At 39.3% G+C, this 23,045-nt stretch overlaps 1 protein-coding gene across 1 annotated transcript; it reads right to left on the bottom strand.

Annotated features, from left to right (window-relative positions):
* Window positions 1-390: 390 nt before the first annotated feature.
* On the bottom strand, window positions 391-8,941 carry PLAU (plasminogen activator, urokinase). Its single transcript, XM_056494352.1, has 11 exons — window positions 8,770-8,941; window positions 7,104-7,210; window positions 6,540-6,591; window positions 6,266-6,370; window positions 5,562-5,727; window positions 5,199-5,284; window positions 4,893-5,082; window positions 4,128-4,282; window positions 3,045-3,185; window positions 2,326-2,474; window positions 391-1,497 (listed from the first exon to the last, which is right to left on the bottom strand). Exons 2-11 carry the CDS (start codon window positions 7,161-7,163, stop codon window positions 1,303-1,305), a joined length of 1,299 nt encoding a protein of 432 aa, XP_056350327.1. The 5' UTR covers window positions 7,164-7,210; window positions 8,770-8,941; the 3' UTR covers window positions 391-1,302.
* Between the last annotated feature and the right edge of the window lie 14,104 nt (window positions 8,942-23,045).

The following is a 23,045-nucleotide window of genomic DNA, read 5'->3' on the forward strand; positions in this document are numbered from 1 at the left end:
TATAAAAAGGGAACTGAAGTAGTAGTAAAATAAATAACAGGGCTGCAAAGAATGGAGATGTTACCTTGTTCATCTGAACTCTAGTCTTGAGTCTCAAGGATCAGACTTGATCAAGGTTCTAATTCCTGTCATTCCATCACCAGTGTTCAAGGTTCAGGTACCCAGACTACACAAAGCTAGAGCTGTAGCATACCTTTCACAAACACCCTCATGCTTTTTGGGAAAAGAGAATTGAGCTTATACATATCAAATACTTCACTAATCAGGAAGTACAAATATTTATGTTTTACTAAGGAAGATTACAGTCAGATTAGAACTTAATAATGACAATTCTCTTTTGAGTTATATCCTTCTATTTTTCCAGAGAGGAGAAACAAACACATAAGAAGGTGTTTTTTAAATGATATTTAATATCCATAATACAAACAATAAGTTAAACACAGTAAAAATAATTAAATAAAGCTTGAGGTTCCAGCCCTCATACAAATAATTAAAATCTATAAAATAATTCAAATCTACAAAATAAAAACAAGTTGAAAAATAAACCCAGAATAAGTCTTGGAGAGAAAAAATAAAAAACCACTTCCATACAGTATCAGTTAAATGAATGGAAATAAATTTGTGACTTTTGATGCCTGCAGCATTCAAAGGCCAAGTTCTTAAATCTTCTCTGGTTACATGTAGAGAGATTGCATAACCAGACTTTCCAGGGGACCCAGACACCTTCAACACGTGACCTGGAAGTCCAGCAAGTTTCCAATTCACCTTCTTGCAGCACAGTTCTTAAGTGAAATACATTAAGAGTTTGTAATGCTGACTCAGCTACTACTTTTTTTTCTCCCACTTTTTGTTGCCAAGTCTGATCACTCTCTCAGTACTGGTCTTAACAGGTTAGGTCTGTGGGACTTGAGACTTAGTATTATTCAGTACAATGAGGGGAGACTTTAGACTTCAGGTTATGTATAATATCCTTAAGTAAGTTGAAACTGTATCAATATTTCCAGAGAAAATGCTGGTTTATATATGAAGTATACAGCTAACTTGCTATGCATAGTATTGTGCATGGGAATACTCATTTAAATGTTAAATATTTTAGCTTCCCACTGTGTGGTTTCCAGGTAATTCAGAGTAGTAAGATAATGTATCAACCATCTCTCTGCCTCATGCCTCAGGAACACTGATGTGAGTGACTGACCACACAAGCATTCAAAATGAAAGCCTCTCATGACATTCAGGTCTTCACTGTCCTGGTGTCAGTATAGGCTGAATTTTGTTCATTTCAGTCCAGCTGAAGAAAAAAAGTCACTTTGGTTCAGGAAGAAAACGACTCTTGGCAGCTAGCCCATTCATGTTGGAGTCAATCCAGTTAAGGTATTGAGTAACTCTGGTGTAAACACCAGGCTTGTTTTCCTTTGCACAGCCATCTCCCCAGCTGACAATCCCATAAACCATCATCCTGCCATTGTGCTCACAGACCATGGGGCCACCGGAATCTCCCTGACAACAAAGAGAACACATTAGGTCATTTTCTGCAGATGGAGCCTGTGATTATTGGTTTTGTAGAGTTAAGCAAGCTAGTAAGGCCCTATGAGCTAAAGCTTTGATCTTTGAGAAACTTGCTTAGATGGAACAGAAGGTTTGGCATCTGCTGTGACTTGAGCAGTCTCCAAAGCTGAGGAGTTCATTAGCTCCCCCTATCAGGATACCAGGAGAACAATCACCTGGGAAAAAACCCTTCATCCCCATCCTAAGTTTATAAGTACAGATATTAGACTAGTGATACAAGGTTAAGGCCAACATGCCCAATGCTTCATCACAGAATCATCTCCCTCTGCATAAGGTACTTCTACACTTGAGGATGCTTATTCTTTTCAGTGGCTCCTATGGCCACTCTGCCCAGTAAGATGCAGGGAAATAAACCGAATTTTGAGGAACCTGGAGGAGCTCAGTGTCCCTTGTAATCTACCCTATCAAAGCTATAGTTTAATGTGCAAACTGAGATTAGAACAGTTGCCATATAGCTCTGATGGATATCTACAGCTATTGCTTGAATAGATTGAAAAATCAGGCCTTGAGGAAAAACAGTAGCTAAGATACTGCATTTCTTGCACTCCAAAGGTGAGGTGAGGCCTGGAGAGGGTAACACCTAACCCTGGGTTCCAAATTTATTTTCAGATGTTTGGCCACACTCCAACTTGACATAGTAATTTCCAGTTACATTAGAGACTCTTGGGACTAGTAGAATTGCAAGATGCTGCCAACTGACTCATATGGTAGCTTACATGCATTTGAAATAATTTAGAAAATAAACCAAACCAATTTTACCTTGCAGGCATCAATCTGCCACATGGGATCCCCAGCACAGACCATATTGTCAGTAACCCTAACATCATCATAGTATTCATTCTTGCATTTTCTCTGTGATATTAAGTTCACAGTGGCTGACATCAGTCTTTGAGCATAGAAGATGTCATCTGCCAAAAAAAAAAAAAATTCATTATTTTCACCCTCCAAGACGAAAAGAAGCAAGAAACCCCTATAACACAATTTCTGCACTTAAATTAGCACAACCATTCCAATTATCCATTGAGGTTCTTACTCCAATCTTATTGGTTTGCTTTTACTATTTATACATAAATATCAAAGAGAAAAACAAGTCTTCCAAATACAAAATATAAAGCTTAGTTTTTAGAGAGAAATATTTTAATAATCTTTGGTAGAAATTCTGCACAATGCAATCCTTTGCTAATGCCCCCATACAGCTTTAATTTCTTTTTCTGCTCCTCATCACATCAGGAATGATAAAAGTTGTGGTTTACATCTTGGCTTACTTTGTATGGTTGGCAACCTAGAGAAGCATCAGATAGGAAATGCCATAGAACAACTAGAGAAGATGATAGCAAAGGTCATCTTCAAGAAATGCACATGGAATATATACAATACAAAGGAATCTTCTTTTAATACTTCACAGATCATGGTGCAAAAATAATCACACTCCCACCATTGTGGAAGACCAGCTGTGGGAAGAGAAGTCATTCACTTACAAAAATCTTGTTTTCCATAGCCAGCTATTTCACAGTGGGTATTCTCTTTTAAGTAAAGGTTCCTCTCTGGCAAGCAGACTGTTCTGACATACTTGGATTCTACTGCACACTGTCCAGAAGTTGTCCTTATCCTTACCAAAGCTATGAACCAAGACAGCAAACATACGGTTAGAACTTGAGCGGGGGGAAACTTGCTTTACAAATCTGACATTTGTACAGTTCTGTATTTGATACAGTTAATGGGAATAGTTGCAATTATATTTAGTTCTGGTTACACATGGATCCCCTCATTGCTTTTGGAATGAGTCATTACTTAATAACAACAACATTTGTTTCCCAACACTAAAACTGACAAATGTTCTGACTTGAACTAACTTTCTTCCTGAAAGGATAGGGACTAATAGCTCAGGCAAAAGAGTCTTCAACAATATCTTTAGATGTTTTAAAACATCAGCTTTCTGACTGGCTGTAGAGGGTGGCACCCACTACCCTGAATGGCTTACAAAAGAGATTCTTCAATCTTCTTTACCTGAAGCAGCAGGAGAAACATGGAAGGGGTGGTAGAGCTCTAAATGTCAAGTGCGAGAATGGCAAGTTGGTTCTGTTCAAGTTGCAAAAACCCATCTCTGACTCACTTTAGTTATAGGCTTGTGAAACCCTGACTTTCATAAAAGTCTGAATTAATTCAGGATAACCTTCAGCTAATGGAATGGCTTATATGGCATTCCCATGGTATATGATGAAACTTACTACGCATGCATTTTTTCATCATTTACTATATATACAGTCTGATCTTTAGACATAACAAAATGGCAGAAATGCAATGCTGCTACCAGTGCATATGGAAAAGCCATGTCTTCCACAGGTCCAGAGACTGCCTGCCAGGTAATGCATCGGATATGTACCACAACCAAAGCTTCTACAAATGCAAAAACTGTCAGCACAGACCTTGGTTTTTTTCAGGCTGTTAATGTTCGCCTTCTTCCCATCTTTGGTTCTGCTTCTTTTAGAAGATGCATGCCACAATTGTGTAGCCTTCACCTACCCCAGTGTTTTAAAGGCTTATATTAAGATAACACTTACCAATATCATTCTCATTGCCACCTGTGTCATCTGTAAAGTCAGGGTGTGAGATGATCTCATCAACCATGAATACTTGTTCGTTATCATCAGTAACATTCAGTATAGACTTTCCAAGGAAGACCTTGTAGACAGATTTGTTTATTGGCCTTCTTGACCTGAGTGAGAGTAGAGATTGATGAAGATAGCTGATTTCTGAGAGTAAGGTCAACAGCTGAAATCCAGCTCCAGTTCTTTCATATTTATTTTAATGCTGATAAGAAAAAGTAAAATTTAACCTGCTTTGAAAGTTGATCCAATATTCTGAAGGAAGGCATCCTAATTCTACATTTGATGGGATTAAGATAGATATTCAGACACTTGGAAACATGCCTAACTAGTTGCTACTAATGCAAGGCGTTGGCCTTAAGAATCCTCTGCAGGATGCCAAAAGGATCAGCTTTCCACAAAAATTCAACAGAAAAACACCCATAGATGTATTACACAGCTCATAATCAGTACAATCATTAAGTTTGGGGACTGGCTAAGGTAAAAATGAAATCCTGGCACCAATATACACTGGGCTGTTTAAATTGCAACTTGCTATGCCAGTTCATTCTGTTAGATGTGGGGTCCCACAGGCTTAATGTTTCTTTTGCTGCTCTTGTTTTGTTCAATCAAAAGAACATTCTTACTGTGGTGCATTCCAAAGGGTTGCTCAGGGAGCACTGCACCAAGAAATCAGTTAAGACAGTTGCAAATAAGAAGCCCTTGGAGCTGGAAACTTACGGAGTGTGGAAACAGTGCGCTGCTGTGAGCACCCAGCAAGGGTCGATGAGGCTGCCACCACACAGGAAGTGGTCCATGCCCCTTACGGTTTGGAAGATGCCAGCTATCCAAGGCTGAGACTCAACCTCTGCCTGCCTTCCACCAACAATCTTGAAGGCCTTGCTGATACTCCTCTGACCACATGTAGGCCCTGTGAAAAGAAAAATTTTGTTCAGATGTTCTTACAAATAAACTCCAACCTTGTGCTATTAGGAATAAAACTAAAACAAACAAAACACCAATTGTGTTGAAACTAATATTACTTACCACACTTTTCTATGTTGCAAGGTGTTTCTTGAATGACAGATCTCCTTCTGGTGTAACACCAGGGCATGCTCCTTCCATTTGGGTTTCTAAAAGATGAAAAAAGTAGTCTTTATGAAAAGACAGTTTTAAAAGGTCATAGTATCTTAAAATCCCAGGTGTTCTGGGATTTAAAAAAAACCGAGATATTTTGTTGCAAGATATGCCAGGGGAAAAATGCTTTGGAAAGTCACATTTCAAATACTTTTCATCAATAATTCAGCCCTGTAATGTTATTTTTTTAAAAAACATGTTTCTCACTGAACCACCTCTGGATCTGTGGTAATAGAAGTTATCATATCATAGGAAGAGTGATGCTTTTCTTACCTGCAGTAGCTGTGTTTGCCCAGCCCAAGCTGCAAAGCATTCTCTGAGTAAGCATTGTAAAGACCCCTCCTGAATAGTGAGGGCGAGTTCCACGGCAGACATTTGTCTTCTGTTGCCATCCCTCTGTAGTCCTCTCCATTTTCAGTATAGCATGTGCTCCCAGTGTCTGAGAAAATAAATATTTTATTAGAAGCACATTCATGTTTATAACTTCTGTGACAGACATGGACAAATCCTCCCAATGAGAAATAAAAGTTCTTGCATTACAGTCAAAAACAGATGCAAAATCTAGACTGACTAGATATTGTTATTAAATTTGTTCTGTATGGATTTTGAGCATCAGGTAGCTTACACTTTAAAGCATGCATATTAATTCTCTGACAGTTTAAGTGACCTTCACAATTTGATAAGTTCTTCTGCTTCTGAACATTCACAAACTAGCTCATTTTTTCCACCCCAATCTAAAAGTAAGGTTGAAGTAAACAACCTTAGTGAGGAGGCAGGGACAAGAAAAATTAAAGATCATTATTTTGCACCAACATTTACTTGCTTGTCCTCATTTATTCTGTTAGCATAAAATGCTAAAGGCTTGCCAGTCATGTTTCTGGGTAATACTTTCACTTGGCATTTCATATTAATTCTTTGACTATCTTTTAGACCTTTCTAATAAATTTAGCTAGCATTAAGGAAGACAGATACTCTACCTAGTTCACAGTGAAGCCCAGTGTATCCATCTGGACATATGCAACGACCAATTCCACTAAAGACGTAATAGGTAATGCACGTTCCTCCATTCAAACAAGGGCATTCTGTAAGTAAAAGACATCACTAATTATAGACAAAACATTTGAATGCAGAGGTGAAGTGTAATTAAAAATAAGGTTTTGGTGTTTCAGTATTATTAAGCATCTTATATGAAGGAGTAAGCATAGGATAATGAGTTCCTTTTAGGTACAAATAGAATAGGCAGATGCTTACCCTTGTATTCTGATCTGCGTTTATACAGGTTGTAGTACTTCCAGCTATAAATCTACAGGGGAAAAAAAAAAAAAATTTAAGGAGGCAGTTCCTTTTATGTGGTTTTATCTTTTCCCTACTCTGTTCCCTACTGCATACCTTCAACAGTTTAGGTTTTTGCATTTAGCTACCTGCTGAACCTGCTCTGTGGAATCTGGATATGAATGAGAAGTGGAGCTCTAATTAAGCAAAGCAGAATGGGGAAGGAAAACCAATCCTATGTCATGCAACTAAAAACCACCCAAAAAACCAAGCTTAGAAAAGCCCCACTGAGCTTTTAATGGTCACTGTCCCTAAAACAGGGAAGGAAACCTCACCCTCTCCATCAAGCAGTGCAGCAAAGATGCAACATTCATCAATTGCCCCTGTCATTTTGGTGACCTTGGTGCTTCACATTTGTGCCATAGAATAAAAGCCAGAAAATTTATTCAACAATGGATTCTTGTTCTGTCCTTCAAAGTATTCCCTCTGCTTTGCAGGCTGGGTATGCCTTTCTCCATTAAATAACATTTTTTATAAACTTACAGATTCTAGTCCCGTGACAAGTGCGCCCAAGGTTACTGTGAGGAAGATTAATAACTTCATGTTGTTAGTCAACTTCTCCCTTTGTCTTCTATCTGTATTATTTGATTCTGAAAATAAAAAAGTAATTTAGTGTCATGCTGTAGCTTGCAGGGTCAGCTTTCTTGCTTCTATTGTCTTCAGTTGGTTTCAGAATAAATTATAACACAACTGATGAAGAATTAAGCATTTACTTACAGTGGGATATAACAAGATAATTATTTGCCATTGGTAAGATTGCTATGCATGCTTGGCTGCAAGACCCAGCTGCATATAAGAAATCAAGATAGACTATGCTGTAAACCTCTAATACTGTAAATAAGTGAGGCAACATCACCAGCAGACTTTCAAGAGCTGTCAGTGGTCAGAGGCAGGTGGCCAGGCTTACCTAAATGCTGAGCATCAACAAGATGCAGCTGATAACTACAGAGGACTGGAAAAAGGAGCTTTCTCTTTCCCACCCTGAAGCTGCAAGCTCAGTGCTTTCCTTGAAGATAGCAATGGGCAGTTAAATAGGTACAAACGGTTGGGCAGCAGCTAAATACATCTGCCAGTTTCCAATTTTTAGTCCATAATGCAAAAATGGAATATAGATTTTTCCAATTTCTGTTTCCCTGCTTCATTTGCACTCTTAAAAAAAGATCTGTTTGTATTGCTGCCTGTACCAAAAAAGCCTCAAAGCATAACCTCTGATTTAATATATAGAAATAATAAGTGGGAAATAACAATGGGGGTACAATTAAGTTTTATATGTCTTTTTTTCTTTTTTTCAAATAACAGTATAAGTCATGGGGGTATTTTTTAAAGCATTCTCACTTTTAGAAAACTGTAAAATTTGATTTTTACAAGATTCCATGGGAATCTTAGTTATTAGCAAAAAATAAAAAAGAAAAAAGAGAAAGCCTCAATGCAGTAGAAGAGACTGTACAGAACTAAGCAGGCGCTAAAGACCTGCTCCACACTGTACCTGCTTCAGGTTTCTGCACTGGACTAATTCCAGTTTGGTTCTGCAGACTGAATGCCTACTAATATGTGAATTGCACCTTCTATTTTGACTTCATTTGGAAGAAATAGAGTGCAAATACTCTATAGCTCATTACTGAACACTCCTAACTCACATTAAGTTCACACATTTAGTGGTGTGAACAAAAACATTGTCTATAAAGATAACTTGATTCATTCGGAAAACAGACATAATACAAACAAAAACACTAATGCAGATGCAACCTTTGCTTGTAAGCAGGTGTCATAATGCAAGAAAGCAAATTATGCCTTGGTACTTGACTATGCATACTTCTCAGATTCACAGGAAATTTTAGCAGATATACTTCCTTTCAACCTTATTAAGACAATTATTTTTAGCATTTTTGACAGTAATACAAGTAATTTATTCTTTGTTACCATAATTAGTTTCTCAGGCCTGACCTCTGCATCACAAACAACAGTACTGCTGATTCCTTTAAAAATTCTGACATACTGTGGCAAGCAGAACTGACCTTCCCTACTGCTGCATTACACCAGCTTTCAAGCTGTATAGAAATTTTTTAAAAATGTAAAGAACAATCGATCGATTTAGACGCGGCACTGGTGCCCGTAGCTGCGGACTGGGTTCCGGAGGCACGGCACTTACCGGCGGCGGTGCCTGGGCGGCGGAGCCGGTGCTGGCTCTGGAGCTGATGCTACAGCCGGTGCTGTGCTGGATCCGCGCAGCTCTCTGCAGATCGCAGCCCGGATCGGGGCAATAAAGGCACAGCCGGTGCTGGCTCTGCAGCAGGTACTGTGCTGGACCCGCAGCAGTTCTCGGCAGAACGCTGCCCGTCTCGGGGCTATAAAGGCACAGCCGGGGCGGGGCCGCCGCTGCCCTGCCCGCTCCGCGCCGCCCTCGGCACTCGCTGCCCCGCGCTGCCAGCAGCGCTCCGCCGTGACTCAAGGAGGAAATCGTTCGTGCTGCTGCTGAGTTTCGGGTTAGGGCCAGCGAACAGCTTTGTACGGGGTCAGATCTCTGGAAGGGGCTCCTTGGCTCCCCCGCGGCACTCAGCAATTCCTTAGGGACATTTATAAAAACAGAAGAGAAATATGAGTGAGAGCTATGAAAGGAATGACTAGACACATGCCTGGAGTCGTGACAGAATGATAACAATGATAAGATGTATGTATATATGCATTAGTAATAAACGTAGAATGACTGCGAAGCATGCCTGGAGATACAAGCAAATGTGGTGGTTTTTATTCAAATGGCGCTATCCATAATAAGAGAGGCACAAGTGGTTTTTTAATTAATACAGGATTAAATTCTTTCAGGTGTGGGTTAAACACAGCCCGCTGGGAGGGGGTATTGGGTCAGAATGCGCACTTGAAGCAGTGGGTGTGTTTTCGGAGAGCTGTCTCCAGCTGAAACGCAGGACATCGGGGCGAGTAGGTGCAGTTCTCATGCCAGCTGGAATGCGTTAGGACACGGGGCTTACAGCGGCTGCTCAACTCATCTCCTCCAAATTACTTACGCTCCCTTGGTCCTTTCTTCTCGTGAGAAAGTGGTCGTGCTTTTCTTATAATTTCTGTCTCCCAAAGAAGTATTCAAAGCAGCTCATTTCATGAGATGAGGATGGAGATTTGAAATGACAGACGTCTAAGAATGCAGACCCAGCACAGATAGTCTTTCCTGGCCCAGTTAAATATAATTTTTTTCACATTGTGCTGTGATGTTAGCAATGCAGTGAATAACAGTAAGCCAGTACATAACATTTGTGGGTGTATTCATAGGGTTTAGCTTCAGGTTGTACACGTGACTAAGGTGAGGTAGGTCTCCACAGCCTGTGTAGCTGATGAAGAGCAGCTTCTTTAGAGGTCAGGTCAGAGAAGGAGTTGACCTGAAATTCCATCTAGAGAAATGTTTTCATAACTTGACAATTCAGAGCTCAAGGAGACTACCTTTCTCTGTTTGCCATGTAAGAACTGGTGTGACTATGGCTCAGCTTTCTTCTTCCCTCCCCATTTTCTATCTGTGTCAAGTGTGCGGTATAACCATACCTATATTTAGGTACTGTCTGCTTACATTCTCTATTCCTTTCTGTTCAGATCTTCAGGCTCACATCATAACAGATCTCACATTTGCAGAAAGCACACTGGGTTCACTTCACTGAATGGCAGGAACTGAGTCAAGAGAAACAACTCAAGCTGCAAGTCTGAAGTGAACGTAGGTAAAGAACAAACCTTTCTGAATTTCAAGAGGGAAATTTGTCTCACATTTTTTGGTGACTTCATTTATCAACATCACAAGTAATTACACCTTCTAAGAAATAGGACAGAAAGTATCAGGGTAGAATCCCCATGGCAATCTCTTCATTTCAGAGGAGTGGCTTTCAACTAAACTTATCCTAAGGGATGAATTCTACAGAGGGGGGAACAATCCAGATTTTCAAAGCAGTCTGGAACCTTTACTCAATTTTAATACATCAAGCTTACACATAATAAATGAAGAAATAAATTATGGTTTGATTCATGGGAGAGCAGGGAAGAGCCTGGACAGCATTTCTTCTTCCTCCTCCATGCTCCCAAGAAAGAGCCTCTAGGCCTCCCTCAAACTCTCCTTCTGGAAAAAACCCTAGAGCAACTGTGTTTCCTCTTTTATTTTTTTGTTTCCTGGGAAGTGTGATCTATTATCCTCTCCCTGAACCTTTGACTAAGCTGTGCAGATGCCCCCTGTTCCTCATTTTTTCCCTAAAACCTGCAGGTTCATACTTGTTTTCCAGATCCAAGAACCAAAAACTTTTGTTGTCTTCACTCTGACACGAGATACAGCAAGATTCAAATCTCCCTTTTTCTACCATTTGTCATATCCTCAGGATTTACTTGAAATACTGCGCTTCTTAAATACTTGGAAGACCCCCAGGAGAAGTGACTTGGACCATGGTGTCACTCTTGTTTCAATCAGACTGGTGACAGCTACAGGTCAGAAATTCTGATGTGTTTGCAGTTCTGCGTTAAAACTAACAAATTTGTTTGGTCTAAATATTTGTATTACCTAGATAGGTAAATGAGTTATAGTTGACACTGGACTAGACTGAACTGAAAATGTAATTTAGTAGAAAGATATCCAAGCCAGCTGCAAATAAGTTTGTTTTGGTGTTACAAGTAACCTCACAGCTGCATTATCTTTATGAGCATTAAATTACTTAGGGAAGCAGAAATGCATGAGAGAATTTCCAGTGCCTAGATTCACTGAGCTGGCTGGTGACTGGCACAACAAGAGCTGAAGTGAAGTTTCAGGCGAAATAAATCCTTGGAACCTTTTTATGTGCCCTGCCGTAAGGCAGAGTCCTTGGAAAATCTGTAGCATGGCATTTCTGCCATGCCCTCCATCTGACCTCAAAGCTGGAGCTGCTAGCACAGATGGGAAATGCACATGCTCAGGGAGTGGGAGGGATGAAACAGGACCGGTTCTGCTACCAAGGGATTTTCGGTAGCTTCAGGGTCAGCATTTGTTCTCTATTGCATGGCTCAAGAGTTTAGAAGGGCCTGGTTACAGGCCATGTCTTCTCTCCAGGACAAGATTGTGATAGGACAGAGGAAAAGTACATCTTAATAACTCAAAGGCAAAGTCTTTTGAGAAGAACAGTGGATAAAGTTAAATGCCTACTGCAAGATTCTCACTGGAAGTGGAACTTACTTGCCTAGTAGATACTGATTATGAGAAGTCACGAGGCTTAAGAGAGAAACACTTGTACAGACTCATGACCAGTTTTGTATTTTGAGAGCTACTTTGTGTTTTCCACTGTTTATTTCCTTTTCCTTTTACATATCTGTGATTTCATCGCTTTGATCTCTTATCAAAATTTGGCAGAGGTGTAGGCAGGATAGAAGGAAAAAAGACTTCTGAAGAAAAAGAGGTGGTAAATGAAGTGCTAAAGTGACCTGGTAGAAGGCACTTTACCTGTTTAGGATGAGTACAGAATCTCAAGTAATTAGCTCATTTTTGTAGTCAGGGCTGTTAATAATAAGGCTTTATATATTTCTCTTGTTTGCACCTGGATTACATCAGAGAGTAAAGAAAATTGCTACACCTATTATGAGCTCCTAATGTGATTTGAGTCTGCAGTCATGTAGCACTTCTCTGAAATAGAAGTCAGATGCAAGGACTAACGCTAAAGAGCAAGTAGTGTCAGACTGACAGCCAGGCAGTTCTTGGGTTGCTGTGATTTTGTGTTTTAGTTTTCAGTTCCAAATAAAAATCTTGCTGATTCTTTTAATTTATTGTTGAAGTAACTTGAATGTTTCAGACTAATCAGCCAGCCTGACTTAGCAAATTTAGGAAAGATAGCATTCCATTCCAGCTAGATGAGAACACTGACCCTCAGAGAAATACAGGGGTTTTATCTCATGGTGGTGCCCTGAAAGAGATTGTGAGGTTTGCATTGTTCTGCAGAAGTTGCTGGGGTGGAAGTATTATTGGTTACAATGTTCATTTTCACAGCTGATGATAAAATATTAAAACTCAAGAGAAACACCATCTATCATACATTGACTCTGGTGGTCCATCAGTAAATCCCAAAAGGCTAGAACTCCCGAGGAGTTAAATAACTACAAATATTAGTAGCAAGAGCTGCTACAGAAGTGCTATTCTACAAGGAAAGTTTAGGCCTGAGGCTTTATATATTGCCTGAAGTTTGGTGGTCATGTGGTGCATGTTCTGGTCTATATCCAGTATAAGTAAGATCGGAATTAGTCCTTTGACTAGTAAAATGTGTGGTTTGCCAACGTGAATTTCAAGTCCTCTCTACTCATGGTACATTATGAATAAAGAAGTTTCAATTTGCGTGTGAGCAGCTATGTGTGCTTAAACCTCTGTCATCTCAACTAAAAGAACAGGGTTAACCACACATTGAGTATTTGCTTAGTGATTAAGAATACAAAAGCTAAGAAAACACCTAGAAGTCATGCCAAAAGATTGACATGACTTGTCTCTATAAAGATAATAGCTTGCTGTTGTCAGTTTTGTTAAAGAAATTAGTTTGTCATTGAATTAAGTAGCCACCACTATGGGTATAGAATTTAAGGAACATAGCTATATTTACCATTGCTTTGTGTATTGGAATGTAGCTTCAAACTTGAACAGGATTTTAAGTCAGTCAGGAAGTGTGTTACAAGTTTAAGGGAAATTTTCCGGTATAAAGTTCATTTAGATTATTTTGTCTTCATCTTGAAAAACATGGGTACTTTTACAGTAAAACATTTTGTATTCTCTCTGATGTTATCCAAGTTAAATTTTTTAATCAATTTACTTCTAGCTCTTGAGATAATAACTGGAATTACTGAATAAACCATTAGATTTTGAAATGTAAACAAATAGATTTCAAATGTTACATTATCACTATTCATAAACTTAAAAATATAAAGCTCACTGTTTAATCTTATTTTCTCAAATTACTGTTTGTATGAGTCCCAGGAATTTCCAAAGTAGCTGATTTTAAGTTGAACGTGATTCATAAAAATTCTTCTACTTTAATGACTCTTGATTACTTGTCAGTTGTTTGTGGTTGGAATCTGAAGCAAATGGTGATCTCATTTCCTTTAGGTACAATTCAGCTACTCAGGTTTCTTTATTTATTTTTTTATTTCTTTTTCCTTGCTGCCTACTGCTTTTCTTCTTATCTCTGTTGTCTGTTTGCCTAGAAGTAGCAGAGCATTCTCACTTGAGGGCCTCTGGACTCTCTCAGATGCCTGTGGGCACTTCTTGTGGCTTTGCAGGCAGCGGGAGTAGCCAGGCTTTATCTCTGAGCTCAGGCAGTGTCACCTTGAGCCCTGTGAAATCCCCGGCCTCTTTCGTTCATGCGTAGAGAGCAGCTGCCACACGAGTGTTCTTGTTTTTGTATACAATGATTTGTTGTCTCAGTGAGCTGTCCGGATACGGATATTTTTCAGAGCAGTGATGATCGCATCTCAGGGTTTCTTCATCAGCTTGATGTGCACCTGCTTTTAAACTATGCTTTGTATCTCATCTAGCATTTACAGAAATTCACTGATTATGAAAATCAGCAATCTCTTTGACATTTTATCAAATTGCCCATTTGAGACTGCTAACACCTAAAATTTGAATATTAGTCGAGCTACAGATCTTGCATCCAGATCATAAATACTTGAAAATTATGTTGTGTTTTGGTCTAGGCCTTTAGTTGAAATCAAGGTGCTGATAAAACCGGGAAAACACAAAAACATTTCTGAGTCTGAAACTAGAAGGCAGAAAACAAATAACAAGGGTTTTTAGGGTTTCAGTTGTGCTTCATTTGGTGATCCTAAACCCTGAACTAGAATATTTTTCAAAGGAATCCTTTTTCTACCCTACCATTTACTGGTCTGGAATAGCACATTGAAATCCAACATTGGAAATTTACAGAAACAGCTGATTTTGGACTATTATTTCTGCAGTGCGTCAGTCAATCAGATGCACATTCCACAGGAAACCAAACAAACTGAACGCATGCCAGTTAGCATATTTCTGGAGGAAAAATGATTTGCTGAAATCTTGGAAGAAAACAAATTCTGAGGATTGACCTCTGCAAGCTGTGTCCCAGTGATGGCGTATCCAAGGAAGCAACATGCTCTAAACTCCCTGTGCAATACAGCCCAGGTGAGAGAACTGGCACTGTTCATCTCTGTGAAAAGCTGCCTAGGCAGATCATTTAGGATTCCACTCCCTCTAAGTCTTAATCCTCTAAAGAAATACAAGATACGGGAAAAATAACTCTTAATGACATTAGTAATGGACTGAAGAAGCTCTGAAGAGAAAAAGGCAGCTCTGTGAATTTATAGTTGAAGGGAAAGGTTACTAAATGCAGAAAGATGGTAAAGAGCCCATAAAGCAGTACTGCCCGGTGTGGCAGGCAGTCTCAATAGACTTGCTAGTGAACAGCTGTTGAACAATTCAGAGGATAAAGAGTTTTAAGGACAAAAAATAAGTTGCTTCCTGGGTGCTGTTGAATAACCACATTCTTCCTGCATAAGCTCATAAAGAAACTGTGCTGAGAAGAAAGGAGAAACAGAATGAACTTGGGTACTCTTAGGAAATAACAGTGTGTATATCGGGAGCTCTAATAATAGCACTTATCTTCCCCCCACTACCACTCCTTTGGATGTTTTGGCTGCATTCTTCCTTTTTTTTAGTTCACTTCCTGTAACTTATTTCTAGTGTGGTGTTTTGGTTTAGGGCAAATTTGGGAGAAAACCTCCAAGGGGCTCCCCCCAAGGAAGCAAACCCAAGTGACCCCTTCCCCAGCTGGTTCGGGAAGAAATTTATTTAGAGACAAATGGAAAAAACTTGTTTATTTAACAGGTAAAGTACTGTTTAGCACAAAAGAAACCCTTAATACTGAACAACAAAAACTCTTGCTGCTCTGAAGAGATGACAAATTTAGAAAGTCTTTCTTCTGTTGGTGGTAGCTTTGCTCAGTCTGTTGTCAGTCCCTCCAGTGCTGGAAAATGCCATTGCCCAGGCCAGGCCCTGGTGAGCCACAGGTGTAAGCTCCTGGTGCTTGCCCTGGGTCTCCACTCTAGAGCAGGTTCAAATAATTCCAGAAAAGAAAGGGAAAAAAAACTTTCCAGGGAACTTTTCTGCTTTAGTTAGTCAAAAACTAACTAAAAGCAAAGGGGAGCTTTCTCCCACTGTCTACCATGGCAACACTGTCCAGGAGACAAAGCAATGAAGCTCCTATTTCTATGTTTTGAAAACAACTGCCTTAGACATTCCACTGCTTTTTCTTTCCCCCCTCTTCAGTCCCAAAGCCAGCCTTAACAGTACAAAGCTTATTTCTGGGCTAGACAGATGGGGATACAATTTAGAATGACAAAGTCACTCTAGGACATTCCACCTTTTATCCCATATTGTCAACTCATTACCAAAACTAATACATATTCTAACTTTGTACACACATACATTATGCATACACATATATATGGTATACAGTTATGTACAGACACTAACAGTAACAGTTAACAAACAGTGATATTTGCATATGGTTTTTACTTAATAATGAAATTTCCTTGAGGTACACATTGTATTGTTCCATTGTTTTGCATTATTTACTATATTCAACTTGGTTTTTGAGCAAAGATAACTTTACGAATGGGTTTGTCTGTACTTGAAACAGACTTGATTTAAACTAGTTTTTTTACCAAACTTTTGGCATGCTCTACTAGGACTTTGTTTTTATCTACTATATGCAAGGGTTCAGATTGATCAGGGTTTGCTTGGTTGGTGGAGCTTTGGGTGTTAACTAACCAAGTGTTAACTAACCAGGACAATGGTCCTGAAAAGTCTTGAAATCACAATAAGACACCCAAAATTATCCCAAAACCCAGCCAGAATCCAGGGATTTCTGAGGAAAAAACTGTGAAAATGAGTGGGCAAAATATCTGGAGGTAATGCGACTTAAAACGGCCCAAAAATCCCTAAAATTGCATAAAAATGGCCCAAAAACTCCTGAAATCTGCATTGAAACCACACTAAATTGGCAAGAATTCCAGGGATTATAAGTAAAAACATCAGGAAAAAAAAAGGATGTATTCAGTTTAAAACACAAAAATAGTCAAAAAATTCACACTAAGAAATGCAGAAGTCCCCCCGAAATTGCATGAGAAATGGCCAGAAAAAGTCCTAAAATTTACACTAAAAATTGAAAAATGTCCCCAAAATCCAGGCTAGATGCTGTTTCTAATTTTTGAGATTTTCCACTTAATGATTTTAAAGTGGTTTTTAACCATTGTACTTTTCCACTTTCCCTGCGGCTGGTGCATGGTAGGGGATATGGTACATGCACTCAATGTCATGTTTTTTAGCCTAGGTATTTAGGAGGTTTTTTTTGAAATTAGTTCTGTTGTCAGACTTAATTTTTTTAGGGGTACCGTGCCTCCACAGGACTTGCTTTTCCAGGCCCAGGATGAGGTTTTGGGTCGTGGTGTGAGGCATAGAGTAGGTTTTTAACTCTCTAATGGTGGTTTTTACTATTGTGAGCACGTGGTGCTTGCCTTGGTGTGTTTGGGGCAGTGTGATGTAATCAATCTGTCAGGCCTTTCTATATTCATATTTGGACTATTGCTTACTATACTAGAGGGGCTTTACCTGTTTGGCTTGCTTGATGGCAGTACACGTTTTACAGTTACAGATAACTTGAGAAATATTGTTTATCGTTAGATTTACTTTTTGGTTTTGTGCCCACTTATAGATGGCATTTTTACCCTGATGACTCTGAGGTATCATGGGCCCATCGGGCTAGGAACAAGTCTTTTTTGTAGTGTCAATCTAAATTTATCTTTGACACTTCTCTTTTTGTAGCTTCATTTACTTGCTTATTTTTTTTGTGCTCTTTATTAGTTTTACTTTTGAGGATGTGGGCATTTACATGGCGGACTTTCATAGGTAGGTTCCTTATTTTGGTAGTGATACCTTTTTAGTAGCCTAAATTGATTTTTTTTACACTGCTGATTAATCTTTTTGTTCTTTGCCCATCATTGGCTACCATCTATGAATCAGTGTAGATGCAGAGTTTTGGCTATTTTTCTTTTTTGGCAATGTCTAGGGTTAGTTGAACGGTTTTGAGTTCTGCAAGTTGGCTTGATCTATCTTCTTTTTTAGTGGCTTTTGCAACTTGCCATGTGAGGCTCTATACGGCTGCATCTTACTTTTGGTTTATCCTCACGATGACATAGGAATCATCAGTACATGTTTTATTTGTTGGCACTTGGTTATACGGTGGAGCTTTTTCAGTATGTGCTACTTGTTTTTGTTTTTCTGTATTTGTGACACCAAAACTTTCACCTTCAGGCTAATTTGCAATCACTTCCAAAATTTCAGGGCAATTTAGTTTACCTAATTGCTCCAGGACAGACCATGGTTCCCAGCTGCAGAGTAGAGCATGTTCTTCACCTCTGGTCCCATTCTGACTGGGCCTAGGGCTACCTCTTGAGCAATCTCCTGCTTGATCTGGGCAAAGGCTTGCTGCTGCTCAGTGGAAATCGTTCTTTTTGCGGGTAACCTGGTAAAGAGGGCTCACAATCTGACTGTACTCGGGAATATGCATTTTTTAAAAGCCTATGGCACTTAAGAAAGCTTGTGTTTATTTCTTTTTGGTTGATGGAGGCATTGTTGTAATTTTATTAATGACATTGGTAGGAATTTGACATCGTCTATTTTTCCACTTTATTCCCAGGAACTGGATTTCATGAACTGGTTTCTTGACTTTGTTTTTCTTGATGGTGAAACCAGCTTTCAGGAGAATTTGGATTATTTTCTTTCCTTTCTCAAACACTTTTGCTGCTGTGTTCCCCCTACACAATGATAGGGTCGATGTATTGCAGTTGTTCTGGAGCCTCACTTTTTTTAGTGCAGTTTGGATTAGTCTATGTCAGATGGTAGGACTGTGTTTTTACTTTTGAGGCAGTCGGTTCCAGGTGTACTGCACGCCCCTCCAGGTGAAAACAAACTGGGGCCTGGACTCTGCTGCCAACGGAATGGAGAAAAACACATTGTCAATGTCAATGGTGGCATACCACCTTGCTGCCTTGGACTCCAGCTCTTACTGGAGTTCCAGCATGTCCGGCACGGCAGCGCTCAGCGGTGGAGTCACTTCATTCAATGCACGATAGTCCACAGTCAATCTCCATTCTCCTTTAGCACACGCTAAATGGGGCTGTTGAAGGGTGAGTGGGTTTTGCTGACCACCCTTTGTTTTTCCAGTTTACGAATCATCTTATGAATGGGAATTACAGCCTCTCTAGTTGTTCTGTGCTGTTGGCGGTGCACTGTTGAAGTGGTAATTGGTACTTGTTGTTCTTTCCTCTTCAGAAGTCCTCCTGTAGATGGGTTCTCTGACAGTCCAGGCCAGGTGTTTAATTGCTAGATGCCTTCTGTCTCTATAGCTGCTATCCCAAATGCTCTCTTGAGTCCCTTTTGGTTTTTGAAATAGTCACTTCAGATGAAGTTTATACCTACAATGTGTGGGGCTTCTGGGCCAGTCATAATAGGGTGTTTCTTCCATTTATTTTCAGTTAGGCTCTCCTCAGCTTTTTCTGTGTCACGCCAGTGATAGAAACGGATTCTGCCCTCAAATATTTTGATGGGATTATAATGCACACTGCAAACCAGTGTCAACAAAGGCCTTATATTTTTGTGGTTCAGATGTGCTAGGCCCACGAATTTAAACATCTAAAAAACATGGTATTCCCCAAGCTCTATCTGGCTAGAGGCAGGGCCCCTCTAAGCCTGGTTATCCTTCTTTCCCTGGGCATAAGTCTTTAGAGGTTTCTTTAAGGGGATTGGACATGTCATTATCATCATCACACTTGGCAGTAAAAACATATCTAAAGAAATCTGTGCTTGTGCTTGCTCCCCTTATCCTTTCTACAGCAGTTGCAGACTTTATGGAGAAATAAGGTAGAATGAAAAAAGAAAGAAAAAGGGAGATGGCAGAGCCTTCTCACATATCATAAGCCCAACAGAAAAACAAAATTTTAAAAAATATGTTTTGTTTACAAAATTAGACTTTTCCTTCTCCGTGCAAAGTCTTCTGGAGGGAGGTTCTGGCATAGAGTGACCCATCATCAGTCCCAGCAGGAGTATTCCTGCCAGAAAACACAAATACTTACTTTCTTGTCTCTCCCCACTGTTTCCATGGCTTTTTCTTGACTGTACTCACTACTTATGCCATTCTGTGATTTTGGTTACAACGGTTGGAAATGATAATGTTCTCTTTCTTCTGAAACATAAATGCGTCTTTGACCAAAATATCTCAAATTGAGATACAACACATGATCTCCATCATGTGGAGTTTTTGGAGTGTGTCTTCCCATTGTTCCCTGAGAGGTGCAAGGAGTATGCTCACTTCTTTCTATGGCCCAAGCAGTGAGGGAAACCGTCATTTACAGGAGAGATGAAGGCGAGGTGGAGAGCAGACTCTGTGCTAATAGATCTGTGAGGCTCAGCATCTTGGGCTGCAAGCTGGTACTGTTGTAGTCATGATCAGAAAGGTAGGGAGGGAGGTGGAGAGATGGGGGAAGAGGCAGTATCAAATGTCACTTGCAGGGAGAAGGGTAAGAAAAAAGTGTTATTGGCAGAAATGGAAGAGCACACTGCTGCAAAAAGTTGAAAGATAATTACCCATGGACTTAATATCAGAAAAATTACTTTATGGACAATGTAGATTGGCCACATGAGTTATTCAGGTGGACTCAGCATCCAAGGATGAGTGTGAGAGGATATGCCTAGAGGGCCTATATGTCATGAGGTGCTCTGAGAGTGAAAACAAATTATGTAGGGTTGACTCAGTGAAGAACAGGCAGAAGATACAGGATGACTTGATTGAAGAGAATTCCACAAGAGATGCCTTTGCAGGAGCTTGTCTGAGTGCAGACAAGAGAAGCACAGTTGCAATTTTCAAGGCTTTTGTCAGGCAGAAAAGTTACATTGCTTTCAATGGTGCCAAAGAAAATGGAAGACGGTTGTTTTGGACCCAGAAAGACTAAGGAAGATGGAGCTCTGTTATAACTGACTTAGATGATATGAAAAAGTAATACTAGAGAGATGTTTGTATTTACTCTAACAGAATTTACAGAAAGTTTACAGTGGATATATAACATCCCCCACATATAGATGGCAAATTAGATTGTGTTTTCAAGTTAAAAAAAAAAAAAAAAAAAAAGGAAACCAGAAGAGAGCCATTTCAAAGTAAAAAATGTTGTGTTAGAAGAGTATGAAGAGATTCAGTGAAGAAGAGAATTGTGGAATGTGGCCAGTGATGTGTAAAGGAAGCTTTCCAAGCCCAGAAAAACAAGGGCAGAACTCTGCCTCTGAGCACTCCTGTGAGAATAGTTTGAATTTCATCCAAAGGATGGAAGAAGATTGGAGGAAGCTTAAACTGGATTTAGAGGAGAAGCTCCACTGTTAAGTTTGTGTTTGGTAAGCTCTAAGAAGATCACCATGTGAAGGATTGCAAGTATCCAGTGGGATATTGTTAAGGTAAGAGTTAGTGTAGGAAAGAATTGGATTTTCCCTCATGGCAGCTGGTGATGAACATTCATGTTACCATCCAATAGGAAAGCTTTTGTGAATTCCCATGAAAGCTCATGTGAATTCCCCTCAGTTAAATGGAAATTTCTAACATAGTCTGTGTAATACAAATCATTATATGGAACTGCTTCTATGAATAAGCATTACTCAGTAGGTGTAAGGAACATCAGGACAAATCTTAGGCTACTGTATTATGCTGTACTGAATATTACTTAAAAGCACCTTGTGCTGCACTGATTATTTAAAAGAAAAATAGCTTAGTAGATGCTCATTTTCTGTTCATTTCAATGGAATAGGTCCAAAATACCTACTAAACCAGAGATGTGAACTCTCTTCTGAAATATATGTTTATAAGCTCAATTGCTCCATAGCATCTTTATACTATTTTAACAGAGGTCAGCATGTGGCCTGTAATAACTCATTACTGTTTTCTTGTGTCCACCAAATTATAGAAAAAGTCTGCTGTAGAACATTTGTTTCAATGGGATAGCTTTTCCTGTAGGCTACCTGGTTATTCAATTGTCTCTTGGGCCTCAGATCTGTTTCTCTCTCTAGAGAGTCTCATCAGAAAAATATGCCTCGAGAAGGCAGGGTGTTTCTAGTGCAGGCACTGAATGCAATGATTCTGCAAATATACTGAAGGACATATTTAATGTTTTTAGGGGGTGCTCTCATGGGATATGAGGACATCAAATAGCTGTTTTAGGCATTCTGAACCAGGTCAAGCAATTTTTTTTTTAATGTTTCCATGCCTAAGTGTGATATATATGTAAAATTAGGCTGGTAAGGGTGATGATTTTCAAGCTAAATTACAATAAAGGCAATGTAGGCTACTAGGTCACTTGCTTCAGATAGTTTTAGGTGATTAATTGCTATTCCTCTGCCTTTCATTCTTCCCCTGTGTGATTCATAATGAAAAAGGGATTTATCTTGTCTTTCATGGTATAGTGATATATTAGTAGATGATTCCACAGTAGTATTCAGTGCCAGGCAGAGGTGTTTTCTTTGAACCTGAAGCATGTCACCACATTAACATGAGATCATTCCTCAAACTGAGGTTCATTAAACTCACAGTGCTCCCCAGTTACAGTTTCGCAGCTCTCAGTTCTGGAGCAAGACAATTTGGCACATTTGTACCTCTGTGTTTCTGTAAATTGACTTCTATCTATAGGCATGTATGATATTTTTTATTTTCTCTCTAGCTGCAGAGACTGATATTAAAAAAAATAGAAAAGAGGAAAGACACAATCATTTAGGGAACATATGAAAACCGCAGTCTGAGCATGTGATATTCAAGTCTGTGCAAGCATATATCAAGTACTAAAAATTGAAACAATTTGTGTAAGTAACTTCAGACTAGAGAATGGCAAACTTTACCTTTAGCATCTTCAAAAAACCCTATTAAACTATTAGAATATATATACTACATATGTTTGTAGTATTGACAATTCGAAAGGCAATAGAAGTAATATAAGCTATGTTTTGTTTGTTAACAAATGGCATGGACATTTAACAGCAATTTCATGAAATAAAAATAAGACTAGATGCCTAAACATCTGGTGCAACTCATTTATGAGATGATTTCTTCAGATGTTAACTGGACCAATGCTACTAGAGCCAGCAGAGCCTAGGAGCTGTGACTCATCAGGAGTGCTGAGAAACCTTTGATTTGACAGGTAGTTCTCTGAATCCTGGCATGAAAATTACCTTCTGAAACAATGGTAACACTTGTTCTAAAGAGGTCTTTCTAGGAAAAGAAGGAGGCAAAAATGCTGAGCAGCTGGAAGTCAACATTGTATTTTCTTTCTAGTTCTTGATTAAAAAAGTATTTATAAGCAGTGCTTTTAAGCAGG

Source organism: Oenanthe melanoleuca, chromosome 6 (assembly GCF_029582105.1).
Source record: "Oenanthe melanoleuca isolate GR-GAL-2019-014 chromosome 6, OMel1.0, whole genome shotgun sequence".
NCBI lineage: Eukaryota > Metazoa > Chordata > Aves > Passeriformes > Muscicapidae > Oenanthe > Oenanthe melanoleuca.